General features: G+C 38.9%; 1 protein-coding gene across 2 annotated transcripts in view; it reads left to right on the top strand.

Moving 5' to 3' along the window:
• The window catches only part of NRG1 (neuregulin 1), a 1,114,604-nt gene that overhangs the window by 942,218 nt on the left and 150,919 nt on the right, over window positions 1–21,467 (top strand). The window contains exons 3-5 of one of the 2 annotated variants that reach the window (XM_044225410.1): window positions 4,547–4,668; window positions 13,280–13,330; window positions 16,106–16,156. In XM_044225410.1, the coding sequence (XP_044081345.1) occupies window positions 4,547–4,668; window positions 13,280–13,330; window positions 16,106–16,156 (224 nt within the window). The remainder of the gene's footprint in view (window positions 1–4,546; window positions 4,669–13,279; window positions 13,331–16,105; window positions 16,157–21,467) is intronic. The other variant, XM_044225417.1, reaches the window with a different exon arrangement.

Here is a 21,467-nt window from a genome sequence, read left to right as displayed (position 1 = left end):
TTAATACTTTTAGAAAATGAAAGTCCACTGAAACATCAGCCCCTTCCAGATTTCTAGAGAACTCATTAATTAGAGAGCAAAAAATTTGTTTGATGATTGGATAGGAATTCAACACTTTTTCCAAGTTCACTTCCTTCCCGTGGAGAGCATATGGTAGCCGATTGAAGAGAGTACAAGACCGTTGTATCCATCCTTGTCAAAGCTCCAGATCATTGCAGTGTGTAATTTTCAAGAAAGGTTCGTCTATTTCTTCTCTTTTCCTGCTTCCCACCCTGTACCCTAGGACCCATGGGTCAAAGAGTCTTCCAGTTCAGTGTATCATTGGAGTTCACAGGAGTCCCAGGGATCACCTGGAGCATTGGTTTTCCCATTGTTTCCCTGGAGAATCTTAAGTTTCCGCTGAATAGAAAACGGGCTGCCAACCGCCTCGACCCGAACACTTTTGTCTCCTTGATGATAGTTTTGAATATGAGGGTCTGATTTAAGCTTTTGTTTTAAAACAGGATTTTTTTTTTTTTTCAAAATAGTTGAAACCACTGATCTAATTTAATCTTTTAGCTGCATAGAGATATTCTTGACAGGTGGTTATCCAGACTTGAATCTTTCCAAACAGAAAGGCACCCTCCCCTTTTTTGAATGTTCAAAAACTCTTCTTTATCACTCAAAATATGCCTCCTTTTTCCTGTTAGACATATTTCCATCTTCAAGAGCCTCCTTAAATAGTCTTCTTTTCTAGATGGCAACCGTGAAGTATATTTAAAGAGCTACCTGTATCTTGTTCATAGTTGGCCTGTCAGTAGGACCTCTGTTTCTTTAACAGAATCTTCTCTAGTGATAAGATTGATAAGCCCTATTCAATTGTGTTCAACCTCTTCTAAAGTCCTCTAGTTATTGATATTTTTCATCAGATGCTACTTCAAGACATAATTAAATATTCTAGACGTGATTCAGCCTGGGAGCAGTGTATTCAGACTTTTATCCAATTTGATTTATGCTGTTTTAATATTAATATGGCCAAACAGTGTATAAGTGCCTCTTTTTTTTTCTAGTTTCCTTTTTTAGTAGTTGCTTAAAATGGAATAATGTTAAATATGCGGCTAATTGAAATCCTTTTTTCTGTATTTATTATTGTCAAGGCACGTCTCTCCAAGCCTGCACTTCTGCTACTGATTTTTGAGCTGGAAAGTATTTGTTCTGCTTATCTTGATTAAATTGAATCTTGGTCTTCACCCATTGACGTTCAGTCCTAGAATTCCCGAGGGTGTCCCCTATTGAAAGGATACCTTAGCTACATGTGATACCTGCTTTAGAAATTCACAGTACATAAAACCCACTAAGAGGTACTATTGTAAAGAGATCTGTTTAACTTCATTCAATGCAATATTTATTTGAGCATAGAAAAAACCTTTTTTTATTCTTTTAAGCATAACATTTATTAACATCACTTGGAATAATATTCCAGGAAACACTGTGTAGTTCTGTTAGGAGAATTTTTATTTTAAGAACTGTCCCTTTAAGATTATGTTAATTATAAAACTGATTACCATGTTTCTTTTCTTTTTTTAATCATGTTTCTTATAGTTTGATCCGATTCAGTAGTTAAAATAGTAATGGCACAGGGTCAAGAAAGAACTCCCCACATTACCATCAGGGACTGTCCCTCAACTTATATAAATAAGAAAGGAGCGTTCTTGGAATGATTATAATCTTGAGGTGTTGTATGTTCTTGGGTTGTTGTGATACCTTAGAATTAGTATTGGGGGCTTAACAAGAAAAGTTACCATTTTGTTATTTTAGTTCACTTTTTCTTCTGTGTTGAAGACCGGGATATTTTTCCTCAAACTGATCTTCTTCATGATTTATCTATCCACGATTGTTACTGGTTGTACATGAAAATTCTTCCAGCTAATTGGGCTATTTGGGGCTGGACAAGCTTATTGTAGTATTTGTATTGTTTCTGACTGGTCTTCACAGGTGTGTGTCATGAAGGAAACTTGGCATGTATGGACAGATTTGTATAAATAGCTGATAATCCATTAAGAAAAACACCAGATTTGAATACTCCCAAACCAGGCTTAAACAATCAACACAACTTAGATGGGGGAGGGGGGGCTAATATCCTAATATTGTATTTTGATCATTTTGAAAGTTTTTGTAGTTTATAATTAGATCTTAATATCAACTTGCCAAGGTGTTTACCCTTTGTAAGCATAGTTCTATCTTGTTCATAGAGATACACTGCAGGGAAAGTTTTCTGTGGCGAATCCCTCTGATTAATATGTGAATATCCATGCATAAATGGCCCTTGGTGACCTCCCCCCATTAGAGCTAAACAGGCTGTTTTTATATTAGATCCACTTTTTATCAACTTTGTTCTGTGTACCGTCATTTTCAGGAAATAGGAGCAGTTACGCTATGTGGATGACAAGGATTCCATCATCAAATAAGTTTGAGAGTAACCACATAATAGATTTCCCTCTTAGAGAGTCAACAGACGTTAGCCTATGAAAGACTTAAGAATTCCTCAGGATTGACAACAGAAAGCTCATTTTTTGTTTAACCTAATGTCTCCCGAATTTATTTGAGTATAGTACTTTCCTTTGTTTTCTCAAGTTTACTTGTTGACATTGTTCTGAGTCATTAATTTCTCAGTCCACATGCTGGTTTGACTGTTGCTGCCTTGGTCTGGACCTGTCCGACTGTCTCTGCCCTCTTAATAGGGCATCCTCCTTTCCAGCAGCCAACATTTAGGAACATTAGGTCCTGAAGTGAGCTTAAGTGAGAGCATCCAAATACTTTCCTCATTTTTTCACACATTCATCCAATATCATTTGAAGATGTGCCAAGGACAAAGCAGTGGCATGTCCGCATAGAACTGTGAGCAGACCAAGAAGTTTAAATTATGGACTCCCCCCGCCCAGAGTGTAGTATGTCCTAGTTGGAAAAGTAAGATCTACTTCAAGAACTTTGAGGATCATGGAAGAGGTACTCCAGGCTATCAGAATTTAGACAAAGAAGAGAGCGGCAGCAGCTCTATGATTATGAAAGGTTTGATGAAAGAATTGGCACTTGAGGTGGTCCTGAAAAGTCAGCCAGTATCTGGAAATACGGGTCACCCCATCCTAGGAGGAAGAAAGGGCACAAGTGAAGGCACCTTGATGGAAAGCCATAAGGCTTACATAATGGGACCAGATGGGTGGTTCCATCCAGTAGACTGGAAGAGAATAAATAGTAGGAGTTGAATTTTTATTAATTAAATAAGAACAACTTATTGAATTTGATTAATAATATTATATGACAAGAAGACCAGAAAATTCACTATAAAACTAGGACGGTGTAAATCATGGGAGCTTTGCATAGAATTTTGAGTTGCTGTCTTTGCTTCCTGCCTTCTTTCCTTGTTGTCATCCCAAGAGCCCAGGCAGTCAGGACCAGGAGTGAGTAGACAGAGATGCTTTTAAATGTCTTCAGTAAACTCAACCAGCCCCAGTGGTTCTGTGTTTTTTTTTTGTTTTTGTTTTTGTTTTTGTTTTAAGATTTTATTCATTTATTTGAGAGTGCAAAAGATCACAAGTAGGCAGAGAGGCAGGCAGAGAGAGGGGGAAGCAGGCTCCCCGCCGAGCAGAGAGCCCCATGCGGGGCTCGATCCCAGGACCCTGAGATCATGACCCTAGCCGAAGGCAGAGGCTTAACCCACTGAGCCACCCAGGCGCCCCTGGTTCTGTGTTTTTAAATCATGGAGACTGCTTAAGTTATTGGCTATATGCAACAGTAAAACACAGACAGATGCAAAATCATGGAGACTGCTTAAGTTATTGGCTATATGCAACAGTAAAACACAGACAGATGCAAATCACAATGCTGCCAATGTTGAAAGAGTGTTGACTGTTGATTTAATATGCAGTTTTATGACATGTGCTGCTGTTTATATTTATTTCAATCTTAAGAACGATTTGTGTTCTTCTCTGCTCCTAGCAATGTGAATCTTCTCAAAGATAAATTCCCATTCTTTTGTAATTCCTTTTTATTCAAAATTAACCTAAGTCCTGATGTTACTTTACTGAGAAAGTGTAGAGCATTTTAATCTATTCTAGCCTGCCTAAGTGTCTGTCCTTACCAGATCTGTAAATGATTTTTACACTTTTTAAATCTTTCTAGTGGCTGATGACATTTACATATAGAAAGGAAGAAAATTTACCAGTTGGTTTGAAAATAAAATAAAATAAAATAAAAAACTGAGGCATAGTGTGTTTAGTGGTGGTGGTGGTAGAGGAATAAAAAGAAAAATTAGAGAAGATAGATGTTCTTTAAATTACTAACCTGGATGATAAAATTAAGGCCGTGTCCGTAGTATCACTTAAATGTGATCTTATCTTTACTCTTGGTTAAATCATACATCTGTGTATTAGTTAAGCTGTGTTTTTAGGTGGTATGTGTGGAGTGGGGAGGGGGAGTTTGAGAACCCCGAAACTACAGAGAAATAGATTTTGATGGTCATTGTATTTCCTTGAAATATACTTATACCACTTTGGTCCTGATCTTACAGGAAGTCAGAACTTCGCATTAACAAGGCATCACTGGCTGATTCTGGAGAATATATGTGCAAAGTGACCAGCAAATTAGGAAATGACAGTGCCTCTGCCAATATCACCATTGTGGATTCAAATGGTAAGAGATACCTACTACATTGCATTTCTCAGGCTGTGAGAGGAGAAATCAAGAGAGTTGTAATAAACCGGTGTGTTAAATCTCACTGTGAACAAACAAGAAACATGGAAAGAAAACCATATACTTCAAGTATCTTGGGTGTCTTCCATAAAACACACTTCGATAAGGGTGTGTCTTCTACCCCGGGAGGTGATATAAATCTGAAATATACATAGACTCTTATTTTTTAAGAATGTCAATAAGGTCATGAATGGCAGGAATAGGCTGGGCCACTAAAAGAGATTATACTTCCTCTTTAAATCTGTCAGGGAGGGCTGTCAAGTCTTTGGCTCTGTCAGTAACCAAGTCTGTGTGTGTGTGTATATATATGTGTGTGTATTTATATACAGAATACATTTGTATATGCAGGATCTATGTATATTACATACATATGTATGTACATATGTATATTATATATGAATATATGTAGTGTGTACATGTTAACAGAGTACGATCCTGACTCAGTCCTAGAAGTTTGAATGTTCTCGTATGTGTTTTTAGTACAGCTGGCTCTGGGTCGTAGCCGTGAGGCCTATCCATTTTTTGTTAGGCCTATCAGTTCTGAAATTATGAGAGTCTTCGAGGCAAAGCCCTCCCTACTATGTCTGGTCTTCAGCTTCTGCTTGCTTAAGAATGGCGCCAGGGATATTGGTTAAACCAATGAATGACTTGGAGGTAGAAGGTGTCGCTCACCCTCCAGCAACTTCTCGGAGTTGTCCCAAGAAGTGAAAAAACCCGCACTGGTGGGTGTCTGCTCGGGATACCTAGCTCTTCTGTGATTTGATGGAATCATCTCTAGAAACCTATGATGAGCTAAAGCAGTGAGCGTCTCTGTCTCTTGAAATAATAAAATGCGACTTCAGAATACCCTTTGGTGCTTCTTTTCCCTTTTGCATGATGGCACTTGCCTACTGCCTATGCCAGCCCTGTCGGGTGTTAAAAAGCCAAGCCTAAGGACGCTGCTCCCCTCCAGGCAGGAGAGGGGAAAAGAGTGCCCACCACAGAGACCTGGTCTCTACAGACCGGAAGGTAAAATGCAGGGCCAGGAAGGGGAGAGCAAAAGTAACTTGAAGGGTCAGCTCCGTAGGAGACTGATGGAGTTGGTGTCCGTTGACTTACGGGGACAGGGAGAAGGGAGAAAGATAAAAATAAGGAGCAGGGTTGGGAAAAATCTCAGGTTAATCCCCAGCCTTCTCTGGATTCCCCAGTGAACTTCTCTGTTGTGGGGTAATCAGAGTTCATTACTTTAATTTTAAATGCCTCCCTCCACAGAGAGTACAGGACAACAGTGGAAAGTAGTTTCCATCACTATTTTTAGGAGCTGTGTTTGTAGTTGAAAATGTAAAAGCCATTTAAAATTTATATGAGTAAATGTAGCATCACTTTACTTTTGCATCAGCACGGGTTCAGCAATAAGCATGTTACTGGCGTTATTTTTACCCCGTGAGGAATTTTATAGGATGCTAACTTGAAACACATTTAAAAACTAATTTCAGTGGATGATTCTTTTTTCTTTTTTTCTTTTTTTCCTATTGTGCTGTGTTTAGTAGCTTATTCTCAGCCTGTTATTGGCTTGCTTCATTGTGTCTCCCCGTGGTAAATGCTATTAAATTATGATTTTGACACTTGGATTAGATTTGTAGAACTATGTATATTATAAATTCGCAGGAAAATACAATTAGAATAAGTGTCATGGTCTCACTAAGTGCTTACAGTACCATTATACTATTCCATGTTTTCTGATTTATAGGATTAAGCAGTGAATTATTTACTACTATATTATTCCTGGCAAAAGCCCATAGGGTTTATTTTTTTTATTAATTTTAGGGTGCTGAGGGATAATATGGCTTTTTGCATTTCTCTCATAGGGGAGACCTCTAACTCATTTTTCAATATTAATTCATTCGAGAACTGGTCTTAAATTTGAATATTTAGTATTGACCTTAGAGAAATGCAAGTCGGGATATTTTTGATAATCAGTCTTTCTCACCTGACAAGAGTAAAGAGAAATTCTCACAATATTGTAAGGAAGTCATTCTTAAACAACCAACTAAAATCTTTACAAGATGAGGTCTTGCTGACTTGCATAGAGCACCTGAGGGAGAAAAAAGAATCTCAATTACAATGCAAGGTGGTCTTGTTTTTATTTTCTTCTCAGAACCCTAGGAATAGTTCATCCTTATCCAACCCTCTCATTGTATTTAAAAAGAAATGTGAATTTAACATGTTTCTAAAAACAGACACATTCAGAATCACAAGATACTTGGTGGCTAAGGAGGACTTGGACCCAGATTTCTTGAATTTCTGATCCAGTAGGGCTCACTTTGTACCTGGCTGTGTGTTTGAGAATGTTTAAGTAGAGTCCTTGGTTTGTGAAGGGGAGAAAAAAAAAGCAAAAACAAAAACAAAAAAAACTATAAAACAGAAGGAAGGGTGTGAGGGATAAGGAGAGGGGTTCTCTGGGAAGAGCTACAACTCCATTATAACTGGGCATTAAGGAGGAAAATATAGCCCAGGACATGTCTAAAGATTTAAGTAAACAGGAGTTTCTGGATCTTCTCTCTAGTGTCTCTGCCTTTAATGTGCTTCAGATACTTTCTTGAAGCTTCTGTTTCTTTTGTCTTCTTACCTCTCTTGCTCTCAAAGTGCTTCTTCATAATTACAAACTTTAACCTGATTATGATCTCACTTGGCCATTTTTCTTCACGGCTCTTTTAAAGACATTCTTTCCATTTTAACTCCTGTTGTGGGACTGTTTTCTTAGTTCCCAAATCAGGTTCCCCATCGCAAGAATTTGATTGGCAGAACTTACATGCCAGACCATTTCGAAAGACTAGAGAGTTTACGAAGCATCTGCCTTCTGGTCAAGTGCCCACCATGGTCTCAACCAAGGGGAGTGAAACTGGAAACATGGCCGCCTAGAAGGACCCCTCTCCTCAGAGTCTTTGGGCGGTCTGCTTTTCGTCAGAGCCTGTGGCTTGGCAGCCACCACTAAAAACAAGGCCAGTGTGTTCTGCATATTGGGAGACTCTCTTTTCCCCCAGCACCTCAGGGGCTTAGTTGCAGCACAACCGAGAAGAAAATAAATCATCTTCCTGACCCTTCAGCCTCGTCTGCTGCTTTCTTTGACTTTGCTATCAATTCCAGTCATCAAAGAAGGCTCAGCTCAGGTCTGGTGCTCTCTGGCACTCGGGCTGGGACTCAGATACACGAACTTGTGTTGTCACATCCCTGCTTCCTTAGAAATTTGGGCAAACACTGCACAGAAACACTCTTTCAGAGGGAAAAAGAGTACTCTACTGTGGTTATAAACTGCCACATGGCCAAACCTTCTCTCCCTGTGTATTTATTATTGACTTGGGCTGAGAGAGTGGAATTCTCAAGAATTTCATTTCCTTCTAGAGGTCCTAGAAAAAAAGTCTTAAAAATAAGAACATGATGTCAAAACATTATATTGTGTAGATATACACAATATAATTTTAATTGATAGGAGATTTTAATTGAGATTTTAATTGATATGTTCTACAAAATATTAGTCATTTTGTTAGTTTTATGTTGTCTCCCTCATCTCTCCCGTATTACCCAAATGCATACACAACTGTGGTCTGATAATTTCTACACGGGTTGCCTTGCTGAAAGAATCTGGTATGCTGCTGTGAGCTAATTATCCAAATTTCATCCTGTGCAAAAGATTCCTTGAGATATACTGAAGATATACTCACACAAGTGCCTTCTTTCACAAAGACGTTTAGACTATATTTTGGTACCAGATTCTAGGAGGGATGGCAGGAGTAAGGGGAAGGAAGGTATGAACAAGAGATTGTTTTCTTTTCTCCCCAGAAAAAAATGAAAAAATGTACCAGGATGGACTTGCTGTTTGACACGATTTTTAATTCCCAAACACAGCTAAATAACTATTCAGGAAAAAATTAGCTTGGATCATAAAAGTCTTCCATCCAATATTAGGAATTTTCTGCAGTGAAACTCGTTGTGTAGAATTGCTTAGATTAGCAACTAGATATAAACAAAATGATAACAAAAACCCAAGAAATTCTCCTTGAATTGTTACATGCTTGAGTGAAATAATGACTATATTTTCACTATTTTCGACCATACATTTAGAAAAGAATGTGTGTATATATACAGTTTCTCAGTTGCAAAACTCTCCTTGTATATATACACACATTCTTTTCTAAATGTATATATTTTCTAAATACACACACACACACACACACAAAACCACTATGTTAAGCTACATTTTAGAAATTTGTATGTTTTCTGCCCTTTCCAATGCCTCTTAATCCCAATCTTATTTGGAAAAAGAATTTGCTGTACAGTAGATGGATAGACACATATGCAGTCTGCTAATTATTTTGGGGACCATGTGGGTCTAACAAACACCAGATGAGTTTTTACAAAAAGAAGGATCTTGGGCGCCTGGGTGGCTCGGTGAGTTAAGCCTCTGCCTTTGGCTCAGGTCATGATCTCGGGGTCCTGGGGTCGAGGCCTGCATTGGACTCTCTGCTTGGCAGATAGCCTGCTTCCCCCTCTCTCTCTGCCTACCTCTCTGCCTACTTGTGCTCCCTCCCTCTCTCTCTCTCTCTCTCTCTCTCTCTGTCAATAAATAAATAAATAAAATCTTTTAAAAAATAAAAAAAGAAGGATCTTACAGACAGCCATCATTACCTGAGGGGTAACGGGTGAATTCCTTTGATGAATTCAAATATGCCTCTTTAACAGGCCACATACACCACCCTTACACAGACTGCACACTGTATGTTTATTTTTATTTGCATTTCATTTGGCTTGGTCTTTATATGGGAAACCTTAATGTTGCAATTAATTCTTAGCTAAGAAGCTCCATAAAAACTCCTGGGCACAGATTAGGGAAGAGAGTAATAGACTTAACTGGTTTTTGAATTAATTAAGTACCGCAGTCTTTAAAGATTAATACAAGAGAATATACAAACTAATCAGTCATATCTGCGACTAGATTTTCTTTTTTTAATCAGGAGAAAAATTGAGTGAGATTCAAGATCCCATAGGAACATTGGGCTCACAGCAATAAATCTGCTGTTTCCTTTGAGATGAACGAAAAATAGTATTTCTACAAAATTTGCCCAATACATCAATTGGTCCTTTAAAAGAATTGGCTCACGTGGGTAATAGGCTTAGTTTCCCCCTCTCCCAAATTGATGGCATTGTTGAAAATGCTGTGATACTGGTAAGCTGTAGTTAACCTGACAATCACATAAAATGTTTTGTAATTTACAAAGCAGTCTCCATGTATGTTGTCTTCTATTGTATTCTCATGAAGCCTCATAAGGAAGAACCATATGAGTGAAATGGACTTGTCTTTTCAGCGTGTAGTATCCATTCTGACTCTACATCATTTATTAATTTCAAAATTTCTCAGTTGCGAAACTGTCCTTGTAAGCAAGAATGCAGACACTGGAAGACATTCCGTCAGTCATCTTCACTTGTGCTAATAAATAAGGGGGCCCATTTTCAATCTTCAAAAAGATGACTTGGTCATATTTTTTGCACACACGATAATAATCCGTAATTTTAGAATAACAAAAAGTCACAGAAGTGAATGTTGAGATACACACAGACGCATCATATGTATGTTTGTGTCTATGTATACGTGTCTGTTGCCAAATAGTTATATTCAGTATAGTGTGCTCATGGTGAAATCTCCGACAAGTCATGCATGTATCCTAATGAGAAAAATTCCTTTCCACAAGGTGTCATTTTTCAGACACTGCCACTTTTTCTTGAGAGCAGATCCGATTTATTAAAAAGGCCGTCAAACAGGGAAAATATACTAATGTTCCTTATATTTACTTGCCTAATCAGCAGAAGTTGCTCAGCTGTGTTCAGTTCCTGATCATTCTAAATTTTCATTAATTTGCACTAATGAAAGGGATGTCCTTTATAAATTAACCGATTTAATATACCAAATTACTGCAGGAAAACTATTTCGCTTAAGTAAACATCAAGAAGATTGCAGGACTTAATTTTTTTCAATCTGTAATTGCAGCAAAATTGTTTTCAATCACTTATAACAAAAGGTAGTTCTGTAAGTCTATGGAGTCTACCCCAAACATGCATTAAAATGGTTGCTGAGTGATTTTAATCAAAAAGATTAATTTTTCTTATTAGCAGGATTCTTTTAGTATAGAAGTATATGACTTCTAACTTGTGTTTCCCCCAAGAAAATTCGGAAGGTTTCTATTTGGAGCCATAATTCTTAAAGATATTTTTAAGGTCTCCAGGGTAAATACCTAATTTCAGGAAGGGAGAGAATTGTTATTATTAATATTTTTTTTTAGGAAGGGAGATTATTTTAAGCTGTCTCTGTGTAGAGAGATTTTTATAGTAACCTCCTGTTCTGGTATTTTTATGTAACATTCAACTTAAAAAGGAAACATTATGGTCAATGGTCAACCTTTCCTCTAATCTGAGATCTTTCAAGTTGGAGATAGAAAAGCTCTTTTTTTTTTTCTTGGAATGTCACAGTGGACAACTACTTGGTTTGTCAAAAATAAACTTGAAAAGAGTCTTGATATTCATGCTGGGATTGGGACCTCTGCCCAATTCTTGTGACCCTGAACTTATGACTTTGGTCTGGCTGTCATGTCATTGATGGGTCCTGAAGGATAGGAAAGGAAACCTCTCTCCTAATGAGGGCACTTGCTTGGAAACATGGATCTTCTTCTAGGAAAGATAAATGTTGTGGACATTTGATTAAAATCTTCTTCTCAGGGGCACCTGCGTGGCTCAGTGGGTTAAAGCCTCTGCTTTCGGCTCAGGTCATGGTCTCAGAGTCCTGGGATCGAGCCCTGCATCGGGCTCTCTGCTCAGCAGGGAGCCTGCTTCCCTTCCTCTCTCTCTCTGCCTGCCTTTCTGCCTACTTGTGATCTCTCTCTCTTTCAAATAAATAAATAAAATCTTACTAAAAAAAATCTTCTTCTCAGATTAAATTTTCCCCAAAGAAGGACAATTTCATTTTCTGTAGCCCAAATCAAGGAAATTTAGCTGTGGTCGTGTCAGAAACAGACATTGCCATATTATCAACTCAGACTATCCTCTTTAATACTTGCTGCATGAACAAACCCAAAGGGTATCGTATACCTTCCCATTCCGATTCCTTTCACTTCTTCCCATTCATTTGTGGGTAGAAGAGGCAGTGTAGGCTGCTTTGGTGGCTTGGTAATAATCTCACACCTTGAATGGTTGGTCTTCCTAATGTTTGAATAGAGAGGACTATTCATTACTTAATTTTCACAAGAGAGACACATTTGGTCTTACTGAAGATATATTTCTGGTCTTTATATATTCATATCTCACCTGATGCTTATTCTTAAACATCCCTGCTGAGTCTCAGATGCTATTTTTGTTCCCTTCTGAGTCCACAAAACTTTTTATCGCTAGAGAAGTGTTTGAGGTTGAAGGAAACATTGCCCTCAAATTAAGTCTTCTTACCTACTGGACTAGTCCTACCATGGAAACCTGAAATGGTCATATCTATATTTAAAGATGATTACGTTGATCGTGAACATTTCTAACTCCATGATTAACAGGCTGTTAATTCAAACATGAAATGAGAACATATATGATTTGCTTAGGATTTTAGTAGGTTCTGTTAACTTCTGAACAGATTCAACTTAACTTTTTGTCCTGGTTAGTGAATAGTGACATATTGTTTTATCATTTGACAATAATTATACCAACAGTGAAGGTTGAATGATACTCATCATTGCATCACTGCATCTTTCCAGGCTTCATAAAACCACACCTTACTGAAATTACTAGATTTTAGCAAGTGAAGCCCTTTCCAGAAAGACAGGAAAAAGACAGGGTTGGTTAGACAATGGAATCATCCTTTGTTCCATGATAAAGGCAGTAAACTGAAAACAAGTCGAAGCTTAAACAAGACCTGCCCAATTCCCACCATAACGGTGTGTCCAGCAGGATGTAGTTTCTCCTTCATTCCATTGGGGTGGGCGCTCCCTCTTACTCTGTGCCTTGCCCAGAGTAGCTGAAAACTGTGTCCGATAAGGCGCCCGTCTGGACCATCCATTAGCAATTTTCTGTAGAGTTCAATGCCAGAACTTGACGTTTTTCACCAATCCCAACAAGAAGCATTGCTTACTTTTGTTTTTGAACAAACGTATAGTTTTCCAAAGATTGATAACTGAAAAATTCTGACCACAGCTTTGATCCTACAGCTCTGATATTTTTTTTGACTTCTGTCATCTGCCTTCCTCTCTGAGAAGGAACCCATGGCCTCCTTGCTGTATATTGCCCTTCACCAGCTCCATGGGGGCGGAAAATTCTTCCTACATATGCCCAGAAAAGAGGAACTACTTATCTGGACAACTTTTTTGTTGTTGTTGTTGTTGCGTTTCTGACATATGGGGTGGATAGAGCCAGGGCTTTCATCACCGTCTTGCAATACTTTCCTTCCTTGACACACTCTTCTTCTTCAGTTGGAAGGCAGGCTGTGGAAGTGGCGCCCGCCTCCTGATTATACATCGTAATTTCCTATTACCTTTTCTTTTTACAGACCTCATTACTGGCATGCCAGTCTCCACTGAAAGAGCATATGTGTCTTCAGGTAAGGAAAAGAAGCTCACCTCATTTTACTAATCAGAACCACAGACCTAACTAGTGCTGGCTGCACCTGCTACTAATCAGACCCCCTTCTGCATCCAAATTGTAGCTGTTCTTGTTTCCTCCTGCAGTATGTCCTCCAATTCCTTTTGCCTCTTGGGGTTTTCCATAAAGGAGTACAGTTCTTGCTGTATGTCTGAAGCTGGGCCTGGGAGGCATGCATGGGAAAAAGAAATGTCTCGATATAACTTAGTGACATTAGAGCAGGAAAGAAGACATCTGGGTTATACATTCAGTTTTTACAACCTTTCTAGGTGCTTCTCTCAGCTGCCTCTGTTCCTTTCAACCCACCGTAGTTCATTCCTGGGTAATATGTCCGTGTCCAATCTCTGACCTCCGGGCTCCTAACAAGCAGCTGTGGGTCACTGAACTCAGAGAAAACACTGTTGTACGCCTGAATTTTTCAGATGTTGATGCATTGCTTTTTGGTTTGTTTTTGTTTGTTTCTTCCTTGCCTGTAATGTTTGCTGGTAGCACTTACAGTCTGAGCAGATATTAGCTACTTCTAACCCAGCTCTACTAATGCGTATATAACCATAATTCATTCATTTCTCCATTTGCTGTGAATCTAATTAATCTGCTGTAAATTTTTTTTCTTTTCGCTTTTTTTTTTCTTTTTACTTTTCTTATCCTCTGTCATTCTGTAGTTAACAGGACCTTGAAATATTTAAAAATTCATATTTAATGAGAAACAAGTTTTTAGAGTCTTCGATTCAAAACTCACTTCAGAAGTATGACAATAGGGGTGCCTGGGTGGCTCAGTGGGTTAAAGCCTCTGCCTTCGGCTCAGGTCATGATCCCAGGGTCCTGGGATCGAGCCCCGCATCGGGCTCTCTGTTCAGCAGGAAGCCTGCTTCCTCCTCTCTCTCTGCCTGCCTCTCTGCCTACCTGTGATCTCTGTCTTTCAAATAAATAAATAAAATCTTTAAAAAAAAAAAAGAAGTATGACAATAACTTGTTTCTGCATGACACCTCATGGTTTACAAAGACATTTACATCTCATGTGGTGTTCACAGTGGATGTGTGAAACAAGACATTATTTTTCTTCATCATACAGATGAGAAAACTGAAGCATTAAAAACATTAAGTCCTGTGTCTCGTCTAGTAGGAGAGCAGGTCCTTCCAGCTAGCCCAGTATTCCTTCTCATTACCCTGTATTTAATATTTTAGCGTCATTGATTTCCTTCATATGGCCTGTACCTTGTTGGAAAGTTGGAAGAGGCCATATGATCAAACACAGCTTTTTTTTTTTTTTTTTTTTTTAAACTTCTCTTCACCAGTTTCTCCTCTTCCCTTCAAAGCCATCATTCAAGATCATAAAAGTTAAATCTCTCTGTATCCCGGATGACTGGGACCATGTTTAGGGCATATCCACGTGTTGTCCCTAAGACGGACATAATGTGCGTTTTACAGGATGGGATGATCCCAGAGTCTAAGAGGGTTGTACTTCTCTGAGTATCAAAGAAAGCAAGAGAGAAGGGAGGGAGACAGGGAGAGGGGGAGAAAAGATAAAGGTAAAAAGAACAACAAAAACAAAACAACAAAATTGTTGAGTTATCTGAATTTTCTTCCCCTTTCACTCAGGCATTTCTTTCTTTCTTTCTTTTTTAAAAGATTTTATTTATTTATTCAACAGAGGGAGAGAGAGAGAGATCACAAGTAGGCAGAGAGGCAGGCAGAGAGAGAGGAGGAAGCAGACTCCCCGCTGTGCAGAGAGCCCGATGTGGGGCTCGATCCCAGGACTCTGAGATCATGACCTGAGCCGAAGGCAGAGGCTTAACCCACTGAGCCACCCAGGCGTCCCCAGGCATTTCTTTCTTATGAAGGGCTTCACTACCTGACTCCACAGATGTTGTTAGGAACCTGGGTTTTTCAGATTATGTGATGCTTCTCTTGGAAATCGGGAGGGACTCTCACTAGTATTTTCCGATCCATGACTTGAATCTTTATGACTTTCTGGCTGCTGACTTTCAATCCCTCTTTGATACTAACTTGTTCTTCTTTGTGACTAATAAAAACCCTTGGGCCCCATGCTTTTTTTCTGCATGAGTTGTGTTTTATGCTCTGTCTGTATTTAAATACTAGCTTTCTTTCCTTTTTTCTGGCTCCCTAAGAGAATCTTGCCCCTGTACATCTCCAGTGATCGTATTACGAGTTTATTGAGCATGTTTTGGTTGATCCTACTATACCACTCCAGTGGGTCTTGCATGGACTTTCTTCAGCCCTGTGTTTGCTCAGGGGTCTACGCAGACCATGTTGCCTGAGAACAGATTCATTCTTCTTCTTTTTTTTTTTTCCTTTGCGCATGAAAGTTGACTTTCATTCTCTCTGAATATGGGGATTGTTCTCTTTGGTTTCATGTTTCTGAAAATCAAGACCACACTTGAGAGAAGGAATGGGCCATCTTACCTGTCCTGTGGCTCTGTTCAGAGTCATGTTGAGTCATGTTTCTAGGAAGTTCGTACACCAGTTGGTATGTGGGGTTTCTCTGCAGGTGGACTAATTTCCATGTTCATCCCTTGGGTTTGGACTATGGATAGAGTCCTCCATCTTTGAATTTTGCATACATCTTCCTCTGACTTAAAAATGCTTCAGCTTTTCCGTTGCGCTGTTTCCTAGTCCTCTTTTTCCGGATGATCCCTGAGCCTGGCACATCTCTGATGTAAAAATGCAAGCAGCCTGACTCAATAAAGCCTCATTTCACTTCTTTGTTTTATAGAGTCTCCCATTAGAATATCAGTATCAACAGAAGGAGCAAATACTTCTTCATGTAAGTATATTTGAATATTCCATTCACTAGTTTTGAACCCAAGACAGTATCTGCCTCTGGAGGTGGTGTTCCTGTCTCTCCTCTACCCTTGCTGAGGAACCAACTGTACATCAAGTTTGGGAGCAGGCTGGGATTTGCTGCGTGGAAGGGAATGGCCCCATACTGTGCTTGCGGTGGGGGTGAGGGGATTAGATATCCCCTCCCCCTAAGATACACTTGGACATTGGAAAACACCGCATATGGGGTGGTATTATACTGTAGTGTCTTTGAATGTTGAAAAATGACTGCAGAGCCTCTGAGGCCTGGTTCTGGGTGAACAATAGAGAACATCGTTTGTTGTTTTTAGTGTGTCTTGTTGCCTTTAGCAATTGCTTGAGGCCTGATACCCAGCTGTTTGGGGCCTATTCTAAAGCTCCCCAGTTCTCATACATAGTCTGCTGTGATAGAGTAAGGAAACTATATATAGATGCCCTTAATTCAAATTCGATAGCAAGTGACTAATTATGAAAATGTTTGAAAGCAAGTCCCTAGGCAAGATCTCAGATTAGTTTTCATCTGTTTAATGTGAAATGTGCTTTGTGCTTGTGGAATTCTACAACTATTAGATTGATTGGTGCTTTGTGCCATGTCAGGGGAACTTAAGAAATTAGCAAGGACTAGTAAAAATAGTTTTGATACTTATGAATTGTGAATAGCGTTGAATTAAATTTTGATATCCAGCAGGGGAATTTATCAGACCTTGAAAATAAAACCTATAATTACAGTCTTCTTCTCCCTTATTTTAGCTCTTTATTTAACGCTGTTTCTCAGTTTGAGAAGCTCTTCCATAAGTAGATATTCCCGATTATTATGTTCCAACCCAGGGAGCATGTTGAGGGCACAATTTCCTTTGGCTATCAGTGTGGTAGGAAACACTGGCAGGAAGGTTTGTATTTTAAGCCACTTCAGTTGTTTTGTCCATCTGTTTAAATACATCCAGTTTCAATCTAAAGCCTTTCCCTCGGGTTAGTACCAGGACTGTAACGATATAATGTAAACGTATTTTTTATTGCATGAAGTATGATGTTTTGACTACATTTTAGCTAGATAAAGCATCATTTAACTAGATTGATGGAAGCAATCTAGCGAGATCAAACAGGAAATAAGATGCCAGAGAGAACTACATTGACTTCTTCTGTATTCTAAAGATACTCATTACATAGTCTAAAACGATAATCCCTTCTGGGGAGCTTGGGATATTTGTTACTTAATTCTACTTATAGAAAGATTAGTGTAATTATATAGATTTTTAACTAACTCACATTAAGGAATCATGTTGAACTTTGTTTTAGATTTTTGAGTGTTTATTATACAAGGGCAAATACTAGATTTTTCTTTCTGGCATTTTGTCTGGGAACAGTTTCTCCCCTGCATGATTCATTGAATAAAGTTATTGAAACTCTTGTAATTGGAACCCTCCTGCTATCGTTAACGGGGCGATGGATGCTATCCTTAAGCATATGCAAGTAGTTTTGGAATAGAAGAAATACTTCTTTGGGTTTTCCAGAGCTTCAGGGAACTGAAATGAATCTCTCAGTTTACATTTGTATTCATTGCACTACTGTTGAGAGAGAAATAATTTTGAAATCTGACTCTGATCTCTAACTCTCGGCAGAGTGAGTTCCTGATATTTGGTAAAGGTTTTAGACTAAGAAAGAAGGCTTTGTATTTTAATATCGTGTAAAAATATTTCAGTGCGCCATTTTCATACATTCCCCCCTTCCCTGTTCAGGCTGGGCTCTCAGGAAACACCGTGGAATTGATTCAAGCACACATTTTCTTAATCTCATGAAAATCCACACTGTAATTTGAAAGTAGAACCGGGAGTGACCAGATCCTGAGTCCAGTCTTGGGGAGAGCCGCCAGAGCAGCGTGAGGCACTCTTCCCTTCTAGAGGGAGCCTTTGCAGAGCTCTGCAGTGCAGGGTCCCTGAAGTCAACAGGGCTCCATCTAGCAAAGGCCAAAAGGGGAAACTTGAGGCAGCAGAAATAGCCATAAGCGGGACTTACACATTCAAGTGATCTATAACAGTCGAAGGCCTTGGGAAAGTTCACACGGGTCAGAAATAATCAGCGCCGAAGAATAGGTTCCTTTTCGCTTTGTTTCCGCCAGAAAGGAGACACCGGTAAATCCCCGTGCGGGAGAAGCGAACCCTGCTCTTGCAATGCAATCACATCTGTGTGGGCCACATTCTTGGAACTCCGGGCACTGTCGTCTGCTGTGTACCTTTTGCAGAGCCTGTCTATGGATTCGGCAAACCTGTTGTGTGTTGGAATGAGTGCGTGTGCTCTCGGGGGTCAGACGATCCTGTTACTTTTCCCTTTTTTAGGCAGAAGAGGCGCACCTGTGTACAAAAGCAGCCCCTAACAGCCCCAGTCCTGTTGATGAGAGCAGCTCACTGCTGAGTAAACCCTGAGGGGGTTCAGCCCTGTCACTTTATGCCCTTGACCCTGTGCTCCCAAGGATGCCGAGTCTGTCCTTTGTCCCTGCATCCCGCTTCTCCCCAGAGCCTCCCCTGACCACGCCCACCCTCGAAGTTCTACTTTAGCTTTCTGTATCTCCTGTTGGGATAGAGAAAAAAAAAACAAAAAGAAGAGAATCAGTATTGCTCACCTACCTATCTGAAATACTCCTGCTAATATTTTAATAGACATTCTTCTTATCAGTGTTTTTCATTCTGGGTTTCTGTTTATCCACTCTCCCTCAGTCTACTTAATGTATCAGATGCATTTTTCTCACGTTACCAAATACGAATCAGAATTATTTTAAAATAGCTTTCTGAAATCTTAAACTTTTAAACAATTCTTTAAAACTCACTGTAACAATAAAGCAGTTGTTCTTGACTAAAGGTTTTAAGGGATTTATGTTTCATTTACAAATACCTTATCATTTATTTCCCCTTTGTATTTATGATTCCTAACATTTCATACATATTGATGAAATGCCAAAGGTACTGATCCTTCCCTTTGGAAGGAAAATTTTTGCTATTTCTTTTTTGAAACTGGGATTGAACTTTGCATTGTACACTCACTATTTTTAGAGTTGCTAATTTGTGAAATGTTCAAGACGTTTCCTATAATGATCTCCTGATAAAGGTGAACATTATTTGCCTTTATTTTATTTACTTTGTTTTGGTAAACGAGGCATCTGTAACTTGAAACGTGTAATTTGCTAGATGAGTGTCCTGTTACACGTAAGTGCTATTGTAAAAGGAGAAGAACGTGAACTTTACAAAATGGTTAGTAGGGCTCTCTTGTTCCTCCTTTATGTAGGATCAGCAAAAAAGTAAAAGAATTGCTTAGGACAAACCATAATGACTTCCCTCTGAAGTGCCAGCTGCCATGACCCTATTTTGCTTACGATTTTATTGAATGCTATAGAAAGGTGCAGTTGTTAATACCACTTTACTGAATTAAGAACCATCCATTCCAATTTAATGTATAAAAGAGAGAAACAAAATGAAGTCTAATGAATAGTAATTAGAAAAAAATAAAGATAAATTTCTGGAAAACAGTCTTAAATAGTTGTAAGTGTTCATAATAATAATAATAATAATAATGGCAAACATCTGTTGAAGTGTTTCTGTGTGCCTGGCACTGTGTTAGGTGATTTGTATGGAGACTCATAATGCTTCTCATAAAACCTTAATCCATTCTTCAGATGTTAAGGCTGATAAATTTTATCTGAAGTCACAGAAGCAGAATTCAAACCCAGACAATCCACTAGCTTGCTATGCATGATATGTAAGGGCTTTTTTGCTTCAAAGAAAAAGTCTTTAATATTTTTTTAAATTTAATATTTTTTTAAATTTTTTATTTTTAATTTTTTATAAACATATAAACATATTTTTTATAAACATTTTTATCCCCATGGGTACAGGTGTGTGAATCGCCAGGTTTACACACTTCACAGCAAAAGTCTTTAATATGAAAAGGAATGAAATCCTGTGAATGGACTGGAAAGTAATCTGTGACACAAAGTGGATTGGAGGTGTGTGGATGGTAGCTTAGGGAAATGCATGACCTGGGACCAGCTGAGCCCATGTGATCTGTGTGTTACACCCATCAAAGCATGCCGAGCAGTGAGGTAAAACGGACAGAATGCACACCTTGCACGGACACGTGCTCGCTAGTTTAAATACCAGTGATCTAATTACTGGGTAATCTTAGGCAAATTGTCTAACCTCCCTGAGACTCAGTTTCAAGGTCCGTCTAATCATGTTTATCTCAAATCTACACTGGAAGCCTAATGTGGGAAAATTAATGTGAATCATTTAGCACAGCTTTGCTTTTAGGTGGTCTCCCCATCTGTGGGAGAGATAAAAACAAAAACCTGATGTAGCTCTGAAGAGAGAAAGGTCATCAGAGGAGGCCTTGCATCTCATTTGAACAATATAGGAAACTATCTGTATTTTTGGAGGAGGAAGGGAGTTAATTATTTGCATTCCAGATGCTGCTGCTGAAAGTTTCAAGCCAAGAAATCACCGTGTCTCTTCAAAATATTATATATTCTCAGCTAAGGCTGCATTTCAAAGGAACTTATCCAGGAAGTCCTCTTTGAAATCTCTGAATGAAATGGACAATGCAGTGTTTAATTTGGCACCTAAAAGAGCTGGGTGAAGGGGAAAATGTCTTTTGTCTGCAGGACATTTCTGTTATAATGAGATACAGCATTTTCACTTGGGACTAGCACAGTGATCAGTATTGATTAGATTCGACCACGTCCGCTGTCCCTTGGTGAGAGATTTAAAGCTCTGATTCTAACATTCTGCCTTCAGCTGCAACTGACTTACCTGCTTTAATGGTAGAGGAAACTGCCTGGACCTTTGCTAATGATTCTCTGCTAGAAAAAATGGCATTTCAATTTCAGATCTTTATTGGTGGCAAAATACAAAGTCCGTCCTGTCACTGTTGGAGAACGACTTCTAACTGAATGCAAATTGTGTTTCCGGATTTCTATAAACATCATTTTCTGGGGTGTGGTGGCTCTGTCTGTTGCAGAGAAGGACAAATTCCCATGCATCATAGAGCAATAAGAGAATAATTTTAAAAGGAAATTGCCCAACTAGTATTACTTCCATCTTTCTAATTGCAAAGACACTTCGAGTCTTTTAGGACAGTAAGTGACTTGGAGCAGAAGGACGGAGGTGTATGTCACAGCCATTGCTGTGTTCAGACGAGTTACTGCCTTCGCGGTCATTCATTCATTTTGTAAGTGACTGTATCTTACTTCTTTCTTAAAGCACCACCTGCAACTGTCATACAGTTCTTCA

Source organism: Neovison vison, chromosome 11 (assembly GCF_020171115.1).
Source record: "Neovison vison isolate M4711 chromosome 11, ASM_NN_V1, whole genome shotgun sequence".
Classification (NCBI taxonomy): Eukaryota; Metazoa; Chordata; class Mammalia; order Carnivora; family Mustelidae; genus Neogale; species Neogale vison.
The sequence above is the reverse complement of the archived record's forward strand: the minus strand, read 5'-3'. Positions and strand labels throughout refer to the sequence as shown.